The sequence below is a fragment of the Scyliorhinus torazame genome, chromosome 4, assembly GCF_047496885.1.
Source record: "Scyliorhinus torazame isolate Kashiwa2021f chromosome 4, sScyTor2.1, whole genome shotgun sequence".
Classification (NCBI taxonomy): Eukaryota; Metazoa; Chordata; class Chondrichthyes; order Carcharhiniformes; family Scyliorhinidae; genus Scyliorhinus; species Scyliorhinus torazame.
The window spans coordinates 369,121,938-369,138,146 of record NC_092710.1 but is presented as its reverse complement, the minus strand read 5'-3'; the positions used below and the strand labels follow the sequence as shown (position 1 = coordinate 369,138,146).

The 16,209-nt window shown below is 46.7% G+C and overlaps 1 protein-coding gene across 1 annotated transcript in view; it reads right to left on the bottom strand.

Annotated features, from left to right (window-relative positions):
- Positions 1-16,209, bottom strand: part of LOC140411533 (dynein axonemal heavy chain 6-like) — a 218,943-nt gene that overhangs the window by 194,599 nt on the left and 8,135 nt on the right. Inside the window, exons 3-5 of the mRNA XM_072500620.1 lie at positions 13,139-13,349; positions 533-635; positions 27-254 (exon numbers count right to left, since the gene is read on the bottom strand). Of these exons, the coding sequence (XP_072356721.1) occupies positions 27-254; positions 533-635; positions 13,139-13,349 (542 nt within the window). The remainder of the gene's footprint in view (positions 1-26; positions 255-532; positions 636-13,138; positions 13,350-16,209) is intronic.

Genomic DNA, 16,209 nt, shown 5'->3' with positions numbered 1-16,209 from the left:
TGCGTTTTCTGTAAGTTTGTACATACCTCCAGGTCCGAAGAGGTGAACTCATACGGGATATTCCAGCCCAAAGCCCCGTACTTGTTCCTTTCCTGGATGATGGCGTTGAAGAAACACAAACTGAAAAGCAGCCTCCTCCAGCTCAGCCCTTTGTTCTCCTTCATGAAGATTCCTTCTGTCACTTCCCCGGAGCCACTGCTTCCAAAGCTGGTCAGCAGCTTGTTCTTCAGGCCCTGTGGGGGCTCCACTGCGACCTTTCAAAGAGCCAAATGGACATTCTTCAAAATAATATCTGTACTGATTTTACACTGAGCTGCTACCCCCCCACCCCCTTGGTTCCAGCGTGCTTCTTGTCATCCTCAGCTCACCAATGGTTCACCGGTCACCCTTGGCAGGAAGTCTACCGGACATTGGACATCGCCCACTCTCTGGTGATTCTGCGCACACACTTCCACACAGCAGGCCATGACAGGACGTTGCAGTTCTATGAAATGTCTATTACGGGGCTAGAACCAGTCAACTGTCACCTTACCTTCACTCCATGGTGAAGAATGGAGATGGGAAATGTGTAGTCAGACTTGGAGCTCAGTAATAGCCTGAAGTTAGGGTCCATGTGCACTTCTGGTTTTCTGAACCTAGAAAGAATGACACAAATGCAATGCTTGAGGATTTGGCAACAACTGTAGTTTAAGGGTCTGGCACATACTGTTAAGTAATGGGTTAAGAGACATTGCAATTAGTTGTCTCATTTATGTTAAGTATCCATTAATTGACACTGATATGTAAAGGGGCTTCAGGTGGCCTCTGTCAGGTGGTGTGTTGTTAAGAGTTTTGTGCAGAGGCTGTGGAAGTGAAATAAATGGTGTTTGGTGAAAAGGAACAAGAACTTTAGACTCTTCATTTCACAGCAACTAAAACGTCTAACAAGTGGTAGCAGAGGATGGTTGCTGTGTAAATGTGAAGGGTTGAAAGATACAACTTTTCCAGATAAAACCAAGGAGTGAGTGAGAACAGGAAAAAAAAAAAAGAGGGCTATATGGCTGAACCGAGGATAAAGATGGCTGGATATGACTATCCTCCCTTATTTTCTGAAAGGGAATCGTACGACCAATGGAGAAATGCAGTAGTTATGTGGACTAAAGTAACTGCTTTGGGAAAGAGAAAACAAGGTATGGCATTGGCTCTTTCTCTACCATATGGCAGTAAAATCCGAAACAAAGTGCTTTCTGAGCTGGAATTGGAAGAGTTAGACTCAGAAGAAGGTCTGGAGACTTTATTACATTATTTGGATAAGATTTATAAGAAAGATGACTTGTTAAGTGCGTATGAAGCATGGTCGGATTTTGATAAGTTCCGGAAAATGGAGGATATCTCCATGGAAGACTATATAATGGAATTTGGCAGACTATATAAAAGGCTGCAGAAACACAACCTGGAATTTCCACAGTCTGTGTTGGCCTTTACATTACTGGACTGTGCTAGAGTGAGCAACATGGATAGGCTCCTGGTTTTGACAGGAGTTCAGTTTACTGATAAGGATACCTTGGGCGAAATTCTCCCAAAACGGCGCGATGTCCGCCGACTGGCGCCCAAAACGGCGCCAATCAGACGGGCATCGCGCCGCCCCAAAGGTGCGGAATGCTCCGCATCTTTGGGGGCCGAGCCCCAACATTGAGGGGCTAGGCCGACGACGGAGGAATTTCCGCCCCGCCAGCTGGCGTAAACGGCCTTTGTTGCCCCGCCAGCTGGCGCGGAAATGACATGTCGGGGTGGCGCATGCGCGGGAGCGTCAGCGGCCGCTGAACGTTTCCCACGCATGCGCAGTGGAGGGAGTCTCTTCCGCCTCCGCCATGGTGGAGACCGTGGCGGAGGCGGAAGGGAAAGAGTGCCCCCACGGCACAGGCCCGCCCGCGGATCGGTGGGCCCCGATCGCGGGCCAGGCCACCGTGGGGGCACCCCCCGGGGTCAGATCGCCCCGCGCCCCCCCTAGGACCCCGGAGCCCACCCGCGCCGCCGCCTTGTCCCGCCGTTCAAAAGGTGGTTTAATCCACGCCGGCGGGACAGGCAATTTATCGGCGGGACTTCGGCCCATCCGGGCCGGAGAATCCAGCGGGGGGGCCCGCCAACCGGCACGGCCCGATTCCCGCCCCCGCCGAATATCCGGTACCGGAGACTTCGGCAACCGGAAGGGGCGGGATTCACGGCGGCCAACGGCCATTCTCCAACCCGGCGGGGGGTCGGAGAATGACGCCCCTTATTCGAACAAATGACAAAAGCTTCACAAAAGTTTCTGGGGAAACATTCGATTCCGATGGCTCTGATGACCCAAATAGGCAATTGATGCCTGCAATAAGGCAGAATATGGAAGATACACTACTAACAGGATGGCGAAATCGTATGGCTACGAACAGGGCTCAAGACTATCGACGGAGACTGAGACAAGGAAATTATGAAGACAGAAACCCAGTTAGAACCTACAATAGGAAGATGAACCCCAGAAATGCACGGGGCATGATAAATCGATGTTTTTGATGTGACTCTCAATATCATTATGCTTTCAACTGTCCAACTCGTTATGATAGAGTGTTTGAAGCGAAACATGACACGGAAGATTCAGAAGAGGAAAAAGATAGTGACCAGAAAGAAGGCATTGTCCTATTGACAAGCAGTTTTACGCCGGTAATGAGGGTGTTGGTTGCAGAATCCTTCAACTGTGCTGATTGGACAGTGGCTGCGCATCTACTGTGTGTGGAATTGACTGGTTAAAATGTTACCTGGACTCTTTGAATGTTGAAAATCGTAACAAGGTTAAGGAATTTGAAAGTTCCACAAGTTTCAGGTTTGGGGATAATACTCTGAAGTCGCTGAAAAAAGTGGTGATCGCTTGCAATATTGCCGGAGTGAATCATTTCATTAGCACGGATGACCGTCGATGAAGAAAGCACACATGAAACTGGATATGGAACAGGATAAGGCAACACTTTTTGGAAAGACGGTGGACTTACAATTTACACAGTCGGGACACTATTGTATTCCATAACTGACAAATAATTTTTCAAGTAGAGTGGTTAAGGATGTGTTAAAAATGGGACTTTAGCTGATTAAAAGCTTGTGGTATTAAAACTGCATAGGCAATTTGCACATCCGTCTCCTCGGAGGCTGAAAAATTTATAAAAGGATGCAGGGGTAAGGGATGACGACTATACTAAACTGATAGAACAGGTTAGTGATTGCTGTGAAGTTTGTAGGAAGTACAGAAGGACACCAGCACGACCGATAGTAACCCTACCTTTGGCCAGGGATTTTAACGACATTGTGGCCATGGACCTTAAGATCTGGGATAAAGCAAATAATATATTTATTTTGCATTTTGTAGATTTAGCAACCAGATTTAGTCAATCAACGATTGTACGAAGTAAAGAAAAGAGGGTAATTCTGGATCAAATCGTGGAAAAATGGATAGGGAGAGGAATGGGTCCACCGGCAAAATTCCTGACGGACAATGGGGGAGAATTTGCTAATGATGAGTTTAGGGATATGTGTGAAAACATGAATATCACAGTTATGAATACGGCTGCAGAAAGCCCATTTAGTAATGGTGTCTGTGAAAGAAATCATGCTGTCATCGATGACATGCTTTGGAAAATTTTGGCAGATCGACCAAATTGCAAGCTAAATTCAGCTTTAGCATGGGCAGTACATGCAAAGAATTCATTGCAAATGGTTGGGGGCTATAATCCTTATCAATTAGTGTTTGGTAGAAATCCTAAAATTCCGTCCATTTTGGATGACCAGCCTCCAGCTTGGGAGGGGACTACAATTAGCTCTGGTTCTGCTGAACATTTAAATGCATTACATAGCAGTAGAAAAGCTTTTTTGGAAGCAGAAGTCTCTGAAAGAATTCGCAGAGCTTTAAGACATAACGTACGGCCATCAGATGCCGTTTTTCAGCAAGGAGGCATGGTATACTATGAGAGAGACAATTCTAATGAATGGAAAGGCCCAGGGAAGATCATAGGCATAGATGGCAAAACATTTATTTTGCAACATGGTAATCAAACTGTTAGGGTCCATTCATCAAGGATAATGGGTACAGATTACAAATTTTCAAATTTAGACAGAGCAGACAGACATGACGAGGAACCAGAGTCATCTGGTACGCATGTGTTACAGAAGTATGAGGACCAATTAACTGACATAGACAGTGTTTCTGTGGAGGAACACAACACTTCTGGTGAATTAAAACAGGCCATTTTTCCGAAAGGGCAACTGCCAAAAGTTGGTACAAAAGTGACATACTTGCCTGAAGGATCTAGTCAATGGAAGGATGCAACTGTTATTAGTAGAGCAGGGAAGGCCACTCGAAAGTATAAACATTGGTTGAATGTACAGCATTCAGGGGAAGGAGTCAAGACAATGGATTGGGAAACCAAAGTTCAAAAATGGAGGGCACAGAAACACAGTGCCAGTTCAGATAGTACATCGGATAGTGAACAGGTCCGCAGGAAAAGGTCGAGAAACATTGAAAGAACATCCCACAGCAGAAGGGAAAGATCAAGCAGCAGCAGTACAGAACGAGAGACCAGGCGGGAGAGGGGACGTAGTTTATCAAGACCTCGGAACATGAGTAAGACTACGAATACTAATAGGAGTAGAAGCCCACATGCACGTGAGATTTTGGTGGCTTCAAATAAATTAGATGAAAAAGTTATCAAAGATGCTAAACAGCAAGAACTGCATAGTTGGAGTCAATTTGGGTTATACACGGAAGTACCGGATAGGGGACAAAGAGCTCTATCCCACAGATGGATTTGCACGGAAAAGGTTCTTCCGGATGGAACTTATAAGGCAAAGGCCAGGCTTGTGGCAAGGGGATTTGAAGAAAACTTAGAAGATCAGGATTTAAGGGTAGATTCACCTACAGCAGGAAAGGTTATTTTAAAGATCTTCTTGGCTGTATTAGCCACAAAGGCATGGGAATGCAAATCTATGGATATAAAAGCTGCCTTTTTGCAGGGGCATCAGCTCCAGAGAGACATTTTTCTCCGTCCTCCTAAAGAAGCAGCTAACACAGAAGGGGTACTCTGGAAGTTGAACAAATGTGTATATGGATTAAATGTTGCATCTAGAGTCTGGTATTTTTCGGTAAGGTCAGTTTTGTTAAAGTTAGGCTGTTACCAGTTGAAAGCAGATCCTGCAATGTTTTACTGGCATTATAAAGGAAATCTTTCTGGCATTTTTATGATGCATGTCGATGATTTTTTGTGGGGTGGGACTAGTGATTTTGAAGCTATTGTAATCTCTGTATTGAGGAAAGAATTCAGGGTTGGAAGCCAGGCTTCCGGTGCATTTAAATATATTGGACTGGAAATTGGACAGACTAAGTTAGGGGCAACTTTACGTCAGCAATCTTATTTGGAAAGCATCAGCCCAATAGCAATTAGTCGTGGCCGAGTTTCACAGAAAGCCGCAATGGTTTCAAAGATAGAAAAAGAGCAACTGCGAAGTTTAATTAGGCAACTGACCTGGTTAGGTAGACAGACTAGACCGGACGTGAGTTTTGATGTCTTAGAATGGAGTACAAAAATGAATGATCCCAAAGTGGAAGACATAATAAGAGCAAATAAAGCGTTGGCCAAACTGAAAATGCAGGAGTGTGTTTTGAAGTTCCCGGTTTTAGGTGACCTTAAGCACTTGAAACTCATAGTTTATAGTGATGCGTCCTACGCAAATTTATGTGATGGGGTTTCAAGCGCAGGAGGTTTTATAATTTTCCTTTTGGGGAACAATGGTAAATGTTGCCCGCTTGTGTGGGAAACTAAGCAAATAAGGAGAGTGGTAAAAAGCACTTTGGCTGCTGAGACGTCAAGCCTTGTAGAGGCGGTGGATATGGCCTTTTATATAAGTATGATATTGACAGAAATTTTGGGATTAGGGGATTTGGGTAATATACCTATTGACTGTCACATTGACAATAAATCCCTGTGGGAAAATGTGCACTCTACAAAAAGTGTCAATGAAAAGAGGTTACGGATAGACATCGCAAGTTTGAAGCAGATGTTGGACAGAGGGGAAATAACAAAAATTAAATGGGTCGACAGGAGCTATCAATTGTCAGACTGTTTTCCGAAAAGAGGGGCGAGTTCACAGAAACTTTTGGATATTGTTAATGAAGGGCGCTTGTTTCTGTGACTGTTTTTTTTCTCGTCCAAACAAAAAGAAAAAGGGGGGGACATCATGTGTGTGTTTTTGAGTTTCTTGAAATTTTGTTTTCACCTAATTATTATTTTTTCTCCAAGGAAAGGGCGATTGTTAAGTAATGGGTTAAGAGACATTGCAATTAGTTGTCTCATTTATGTTAAGTATTCATTTAATTGACACCGATATGTAAAGGGGCTTCAGGTGGCCTCTGTCAGGTGGTGTGTTGTTAAGAGTTTTGTGCAGAGGCTGTGGTAGTGAAATAAATGGTGTTTGGTGAAAAGGAAGAAGAACTTTAGACTCTTCATATCACAGCAACTAAAACGGTTAACACATACAGGGTTAATGTGGGGCTGAGTACCCACACAGTGATATAATAATGCACAGGGCCAAACCCAGGGGTGCTGAGCAGAGATGGGAAAATACTTAAACATGGGTGGGATATTATCAGAAATGTAAGAACTGCAAGGGTTAATGCAATGTCTAAATCAACCACTAGAGGGAGCTAGTTATACACATGTATAAGACATTGATGCTAACCCTTATGGGTGAGAGGTTGAGAAGAAAGCTAGAGAACAGACTGAAGGAAAGATAGTGTGAGTGAGAGCAGATCATAGTTAATGTAATAGTGTCAAAATTAGTAATAGATGAGTGTAGATTATATGTTTATTCGCAACTGTGCATTATCTAGGAGTAAGTGTTGAATCCAAATTAGTAGAGTTAATAAATTTATAGCTTTGTTCATTTTAAAGCTATTTGTGGTCTTTGTGAACACTACGCCAACCATCCTGAATTTAGCAACGCAAAGAACACCACAATGGTGAAGACTCCGAGCCTGTATCCTTTACTGCACATGCGTAACTCCTTCTGCTTGTTAGTAAAGACTTACGGTTAATAGCCTGAAGACTGCAAAGACTTAATTAAGAGATATCATTCTATGACCAACATCCCCACAAAATGGTGGCAGCTGGAGATCAAAAACCCTCAACCTCAGAGAAAATGCTGAACAAGCCTGAAATTCTGCAAGATTAAAGATTGGGGAGGGCTTAAAGTAATATGGCAGGAGGATGGGAACGTATGTAAAGATTCAGAGCAGTCGAATCAAGAACAAGAGAAAAAGACAGCAAGGAGAATAGGAAAAGTGATAGGCAGAGAAATCAAGGGCCAGGATCAGATAATGACACCGTAATAAAAAATAGTAGGGATGGGACAAGGAACGTAAAAAGGACTTAAAGTTTTGTACCTGAACACTCAGAGCATTCAAAGTAAAATGGATGAATTATTTGCGCAGATAGATGTAAATGGGGTATGATGCAATGGGGATTACAGACACATGGCACCAAGGTGACCAAGAATGGGAATGAAACATTGAGGGCTATTCAGGATCAGCATAGACAATGTGGAATCTGTCTGGGTCGCGTTAAGAAACATCAAGGGGAAAAGAACATTTGTTGGGGTGCCAACCCGGACCCATCCCATGGGGTGGCGATGGTGGCCACCAGCTCCCACAAGTTCCACCCCTCTGCTGACGCTGCGTCTCGAGGTCAGCATACGGGACAGGGCAGTACGGCGGTGCATGTGCTGCCGACAAGTGAGCCGGGCTCTCCGGCCTCAGAGCCCCCAGAGGACACCCGGGAGGGGAAGCGAAGACCACGGGACGTGGTAAGCAGCCGGTTTCCCCACCTCAGATGTGCATCCTGGAGAAACACCTAGAACCTCCGAACCCTTGGCCCCTCTCTCCAGGCATCTCCCCCTCCTCGGGCACACTGCGTGCAGGTGATGGGTGTGAGTGTGCACTCAGCAGACAGGCAGGGGTCGGACTATGGCATAGATTGAGGAGCGCTGGCGCTCAGCTCTCTGGGGGGTTGTCACCACCACCCTGCCCTCGACAGTGACCCGCTGATGGTGCCGACACAGTCCCAGCACCCTGGGGTGATGTGACACAGACCCTGGGAAGGAGGGAAATGGGTGTGGGGGGTGACGGACCAGACCATTTGAATCGGGCGAGTATGAGGGCCTCCCTGGCCCTCCGGACTTACTGGACCCTCACCGCTGCCGCCTGTCCTGCAGCTGCCAGCTGGGCCTCCAGTTAACCCTGGCCTCATCCTCCAGCCCCTGCTGGTTTGACACCGCCTCATCCTCCTCGTCCTCATCCTCCTCCTCCTCGGAGGTGGCCACAGGTTCCTCATCACTAACCACTATCTCGTCACCCTGCTGCTGTGCGAGGTCGTGGTGGACACAGCAGACCATCACAAAGCGGGCGACCCTCCGGGCGATGTACCTGCAGGGCACCAACGGAGCGGTCGAGGCATCATAACGGCATCCTGAGGTGTCCGAGGCACGGCTCAATCACAGCCCGGGTGACCACACGGGCCTCGTTGGACCAGGTCTCCGTTTCAGTCTCCAGCCTCCATACTGGCATCATTAGGCAGACCGTCTACGGGTACCCTTTATCCCCCAAGAGCCAACCATTCATCCTAGGGTGCTCCTCGAAGAGGCTGGGGATGAGGCAGGAAGGGTCCCAGAGAACTGGAAAGTGGCTAATATAACACCACTGTTTAAGGAGGGAGGGAGGCAGATGACGGGAAATTATAGGCCGGGTAGCCTGATTTTGGTCATTGGTCAGATTGGTCTGTTATTAAAGATGAGATCGCAAAGTACTTGGAAGTGCATGGTAAAATAGGACTGAGTCAGCACGACTTTGTCAAAGGGAGGATGTGTCTGACAAATCTGTTAGAGTTCTTTGAGGAAGTAACAAGCAAGTTAGACAAAGGAGAACCAGTGGACGTGATTTATTTACATTTCCGAGAAGGCCTTTGACAAGGTGCCACATAGGAGACTGTTAAATAAGTTAAGAGCCCATGGTGTTCAGGGTAAGATCCTGGCATGGATGGAGGATTGGCTGACTGGCAGAAGGCAGAGAGTGGGGATAAAGGGGTCTTTTTCAGGACGGCAGCCGGTGACTAGTGGTGTGCCTCAGGGGTCTGTGCTGGGACCACAACTTTTCACAATGCACATAGAACATAGAACAGTACAGCAGATACAGGCCCTTTGGCCCACGATGTTGTGCCGACCATTTAATCTAATCTAAGATCAACCCCTTCAATTTACTGCAGTCCTTGTGCATTAATGATCTGGAAGAAGGAACTGAAGGCTCTGTTGCTAAGTTGGCGGATGATACAAAGATCTGTAGATGGACAGGTACTAGTGAGGAAGCAAGGGGACTGCAGAAGGACTTAGACAGGCTGGGAGAGCGGGCAAAGAAGTGGCAGATGGAATATAATGTGGAAAAGTGTGAGGTTACGCACTTTGGGAGGAGGAAGTTAGGCATAGACTATTTTCCAAATGGGAAAAGGCTTAGAAAATCAGAAGCACAAAGGGATTTGGGAGTCCTTGTTCACGATTCTCTTAAGGTTAATGTGCAGGTTCAGTCGGCAGTTAAGAAAGCAAATGCAATGTTAGCATTCATGTCAAGAGGGCGAGAATACAAGACCAGGGATGTACTTCTGAGGCTGTATAAGGCTCTGGTCAGACCCCATTTGGAGTATTGTGAGCAGTTTTGGGCCCCGTAAGGATGTGCTGGTCTTGGAAAGGGTTCAGAGGAGGTCACAAGAATGATCCCTGGAATGAAGAGCTTGTCATATGTGGGGCAGTTGAGGACTCTGGGTCTGTACTCATTGGAGTTTAGAAGGATGAGGGAGGATCTTCTTGAAACTTACAGGATACTGCGAGGCCTGGATAGATTGGACGTGGAGAGGATGTTTCCACTTGTAGGAAAAACTAGTTCCTGAGGGCACAATCTCAGACTGAAGGGACGATCCGTTAAAACAGAGATGAGGAGGAATTTCTTCAGCCAGCGGGCGGTGAATCTGGGGAACTCTTTGCCGCAGAAGGCTGTGGAGGCCAAATCACTGAGTGTCTTTAAGACAGAGATAGATAGGTTCTTGATTAATAAGGGGATCAGGGGTTATGGGGAGAAGGCAGGAGAATGGGGATGAGAAGAATATGAGTCATGATTGAATATCGTAGCAGACTCGATGGGCCGAGTGGCCTAATTCTGCTGCTATACCTGATGGTCCTCACAGGATTGTTATACAACAGGACCAGGGACCCAGGTTCAATTCCCAACTTGGGCGACTGTCTCTGTGGAACTTGCACGTTCTTCCCATGTCTGCGTGGATTTCCCCCGAGTGCTCCGGTTTCGACAGTCCAAAGATGGGCAGGTTAGGTGATTGGACATGCTAAATCAGGGTGGGGGAGTTACAGGGTGGGGGATAGAGCCGAGGTAGGGTAGTCTTTCAAAGGGTCGGTGCAGACCCGATGGGCCAAATGGCCTCTTTCTGTAATGTAGAGATTCTATGATTCTACATCGCCGAGCGGGTTCCAGGGCACCCGGATGCTCCCGGATGAATATTTGTTTGGAGACTAGAGGACAGAGGACTGGAGAATAGCTAATGTGGTACTGTTGTTTCAGAAAGGTAGCAGGAATAATCCTGGAAACTATAGGCCGGTGAGCCCCACGTCGGTAAATTATTGGAGAGAATTCTCAGGGACACGATTTATACCCATTTGGAAACAAATGGACTCATTAGCGATAGACCGTGTGGTTTGTGAAGGGGAGGTCGTGCCTCACTAACTTGATCAGGTTTTTTGAGGCGGTGACAAAGATGATTGATGAGTGAGGGTGGTAGATGTTGTTTACAGGGACTTCTGTAAAGCCTTTGACAAGGTGCCTCATGGCAGACTGGTACAGAAGGTGAAGTCACACGGGATCAGAGGTGAGGTGGCAAGATGGTTACAGAACTGGCTCGGTCACAGAAGGCAAAGGGTAGCAGTAGAAGGATGTTTTTCTGAATGGAAGGTTGTGACTAGTGGTGTTCCACAGGGATCTGTGCTGGGGCCTCTGTTGTTTGTGGCGTACATAAACGATTTGGAGGACAATGGAGCCGGTCTGATTAGTGAGCTCGCGGACGATACTAACGTTGGTGGAGTGACAGATAGTGTTGAGGATTGTCGAAGATACAGCTGGTTAGGTTGGAGACTTGGGCAGAGAAATGGTAAATGGAGTTTAACCCACACAAATGTGAGGTAATACATTTTGGTAGGTCTAACATAGAGGGGAAAAAACTATTAAGAATATAGAAAGTCAGAGCGATCTGGGTGCAGGTCCACAGGTCTTTGAAGGTGGCAACACAAGCGGACAAGGTAGTCAAGAAAGCATACGGAATGCTTGCCTTCATTGGATGTCATGATGTGGAGATGCCGGCGTTGGACTGGGGTGAGCACAGTACGAAGTCTTACACCACCAGGTTAAAGTCCAACAGGTTTGTTTCGATGTCACTAGCTTTCGGAGCGCTGCTCCTTCCTCAGGTGAATGAAGAGGTATGTTCCAGCAAACTACCCAGTCTTCAGAACAGTGACCACAACACCACACAACCCTGCCATGGCAATCTCTGCAAGACGTGCCAGATCATTGACATGGATACCACTATTACACGTGAGAACACCACCCACCAGGTACGTGGTACGTACTCGTGCGACTCAACCAACGTTGTCTACCTCATACGCTGCAGGACAGGATGTCCCGAAGCGTGGTACATTGGCGAGACCATGCAGACGCTGCGACAACGAATGAACGGACATCGCGCAACAATCACCAGGCAGGAATGTTCCCTTCCAGTCGGCGAACACTTCAGCAGTCAAGGGCATTCAGCCTCTGATCTCCGGGTAAGCGTTCTCCAAGGCGGCCTTCAGGACGCGCGACAACGCAGAATCGCCGAGCAGAAACTTATAGCCAAGTTCCGCACACATGAGTGCGGCCTCAACCGGGACCTGGGATTCATGTCACATTACATTCATCCCCCACCATCTGGCCTGCGAAATCCTACCCACTGTCCTGGCTTGATGCAATTCACACCTCTTTAACCTGGGGTTACCCCATCTCTGGATCTGTAAAGATTTAATCACCTGCTAATGGTCGCATTCCAAGCATTGTTTGGCATCTTTGAATTTGTCTATATATGTGTTTCTGGAACATACCTCTTCATTCACCTGAGGAAGGAGCAGCACTCCGAAAGCTAGTGACATCGAAACAAACCTGTTGGACTTTAACCTGGTGTTGTAAGACTTCATTGGATGTGGCATTGAATATAAAAACTGGCAAGTCATTCTACAGTTGTATAGAACCTGATAAGGCCGCACTTGGAATATTGCGCACAATTCTGGTCGCTCTGGGAAGTATACTATTCGAGGGTGGTACACTCAGCGGGTGTATATTATACAATCATAGAATTCCTACAGTGCAGAAGGAGGACATTCGGCCCATCGAGTCTGCAACATCATCTGAAAGAGCACCCCACCCAGGCCCACTCCCCCGCCCTATCCCCATAACCCCTTAACTGCACCAAACCTGCACATCCCTGGACAATAAGGGGCAATGTGGCTTGGCCAATCCACCTAGCCTGCACATCTTTGCACTGTGGGAACCCACGCAGACATGAGAAGAATGTGCAGATTCGTCACAGACAGTGACCCAAGGCCGGATTTGAACGTCGGTCCCTGGCGATGTGAGGCAGCAGTGCTAACCACTATGCCACCGTGCTGCTCTTCTCAAGGGGGTGGCATAGTCTAAGGGAGATACTATCAGATAGATGTACTCTTAAGGGGGGCACAGTCTCAAGGAGGGCATCCAGTCAGGTACAGTATTCTCTAAGGGGGCTATACTGTCAGGGAGCCAATCTTCTCACAGTGGGTAAAGTCTTTGGAAGGGTATATTCTGAAGGAGGCTAGACCTTTGGGGAAGGGACACTCAAAGGGGAGTAGAGTCTGAGAGGGGGTATACTGTCATGTGAACTTCAATAAGGGGCTATACTAAGGTTCCAACTCTAGTCCACAATGGGTTTCTGCCTCCCGATGATGGAGTGATGATGGATGGACTCACGATTCGATGATGGCCTGAAGTGCGGGCATGAAGAAGGCAGCCAGGTGACAGTTCTGCAGAAAGACCCAACGCCCCTTCCCCTTCTGAGCTTTGTGGATCAGCTCTTCTGCGATGGGCCCCTGGCCCCGACCCAGAGACACCATGTTCAGGTGGTCCGTGTGACCCTGACTTTCTTTAGCAAAACGGACCACCTGAGTAACTGGGTCAGTACCTGGAGAGAAAAATATCAATGCAGATTTCAGAGTTCTGTATCTAGATATACCATCGCTGAAGAAGGTTTAATTCACCCAGAATGTGTACAGTGCTATGTATCTCATGGGGCTGCAGAGTACAAGGCTCATCACTGGCTCCATTGACACAATGAAGAGAAAGCAAACTGTGTCCATAAATATATTAAAAACTGGCGAAGAACACAAACCATAATCAGTAAGAATCTGGAATGACAGCTCTGCTGATCCGCAATATATTCCTGATCAACAGCAGCAGCAACACATCAAAATCTCACCATTCAAAAAAATATACCCTCCTCCACTCAATCACCAAACTCATAACCACTCACCCAGCACTCCGCATTTCCAAACAAGGGAAAAACAGAAGGGCAGGCAGCACGCAGAGTACATAATCCATCTCTCCACACACACTGATACTATCCATCTCTCCACACACACTGATACTATCCATCTCTCCACACACACTGATACTATCCATCTCTCCACACACACTGATACTATCCATCTCTCCACACACACTGACACTATCCATCTCTCCACACACACTGATACTATCCATCTCTCCACACACACTGATACTATCCATCTCTCCACACACACACTGATACTATCCATCTCTCCACACACACTGATACTATCCATCTCTCCACACACACTGACACTATCCATCTCTCCACACACACTGATACTATCCATCTCTCCACACACACTGATACCATCCATCTCTCCACACACACTGACACTATCCATCTCTCCACACACACTGACACTATCCATCTCTCCACACACACTGACACTATCCATCTCTCCACACATACTGATACTATCCATCTCTCCACACACACTGATACTATCCATCTCTCCACACACACACACACATACTATCCATCTCTCCACACACACACTGATACTATCCATCTCTCCACACACACTGATACTATCCATCTCTCCACACACACACTGATACTGTCCATCTCTCCACACACACTGATACTATCCATCTCTCCACACACATTGATACTATCCATCTCTCCACACACACTGATACTATCCATCTCTCCACACACACACTGATACTATCCATCTCTCCACACACACACTGACACTATCCATCTCTCCACACACACAGATACTATCCATCTCTCGACACACACTGATACTATCCATCTCTCCACACACACTGACACTATCCATCTCTCCACACACACTGATACTATCCATCTCTCCACACACACACACATACTATCCATCTCTCCACACACACACTGATACTATCCATCTCTCCACACACACTGATACTATCCATCTCTCCACACACATTGATACTATCCATCTCTCCACACACACTGATACTATCCATCTCTCCACACACACTGATACTATCCATCTCTCCACACACACTGATACTATCCATCTCTCCACACACACACACATACTATCCATCTCTCCACACACACACTGATACTATCCATCTCTCCACACACACTGATACTATCCATCTCTCCACACACACTGATACTATCCATCTCTCCACACACATTGATACTATCCATCTCTCCACACACACTGATACTATCCATCTCTCCACACACACACTGATACTATCCATCTCTCCACACACACTGACACTATCCATCTCTCCACACACACAGATACTATCCATCTCTCGACACACACTGATACTATCCATCTCTCCACACACACTGACACTATCCATCTCTCCACACACACTGATACTATCCATCTCTCCACACACACACACATACTATCCATCTCTCCACACACACACTGATACTATCCATCTCTCCACACACACTGATACTATCCATCTCTCCACACACATTGATACTATCCATCTCTCCACACACACTGATACTATCCATCTCTCCACACACACTGATACTATCCATCTCTCCACACACACTGATACTATCCATCTCTCCACACACACTGATACTATCCATCTCTCCACACACACACACATACTATCCATCTCTCCACACACACACTGATACTATCCATCTCTCCACACACACTGATACTATCCATCTCTCCACACACACACTGATACTGTCCATCTCTCCACACACACTGATACTATCCATCTCTCCACACACACTGATACTATCCATCTCTCCACACACACACACATACTATCCATCTCTCCACACACACTGATACTATCCATCTCTCCACACACACTGATACTATCCATCTCTCTACACACACTGATACTATCCATCTCTCCACACACACTGATACTATCCATCTCTCCACACACACTGATACTATCCATCGCTCCACACACACTAATACTATCCATCTCTCCACACACACTGATACTATCCATCTCTCCGCACACTCTGATACTATCCATCTCTCCACACACACTGATACTATCCATCTCTCCACACACACACTGATACTATCCATCTCTCCACACACACTGATACTATCCATCTCTCCACACACACTGATACTATCCATCTCTCCACACACATTGATACTATCCATCTCTCCACACACACACTGATACTATCCATCTCTCCACACATACTGATACTATCCATCTCTCCACACACACTGATACTATCCATCTCTCCACACACACTGATACTATCCATCTCTCCACACACACACACATACTATCCATCTCTCCACACACACTGATACTATCCATCTCTCCACACACACTGATACTATCCATCTCTCTACACACACTGATACTATCCATCTCTCCACACACACTGATACTATCCATCTCTCCACACACACTGATACTATCCATCGCTCCACACACACTAATACTATCCATCTCTCCACACACACTGATACTATCCA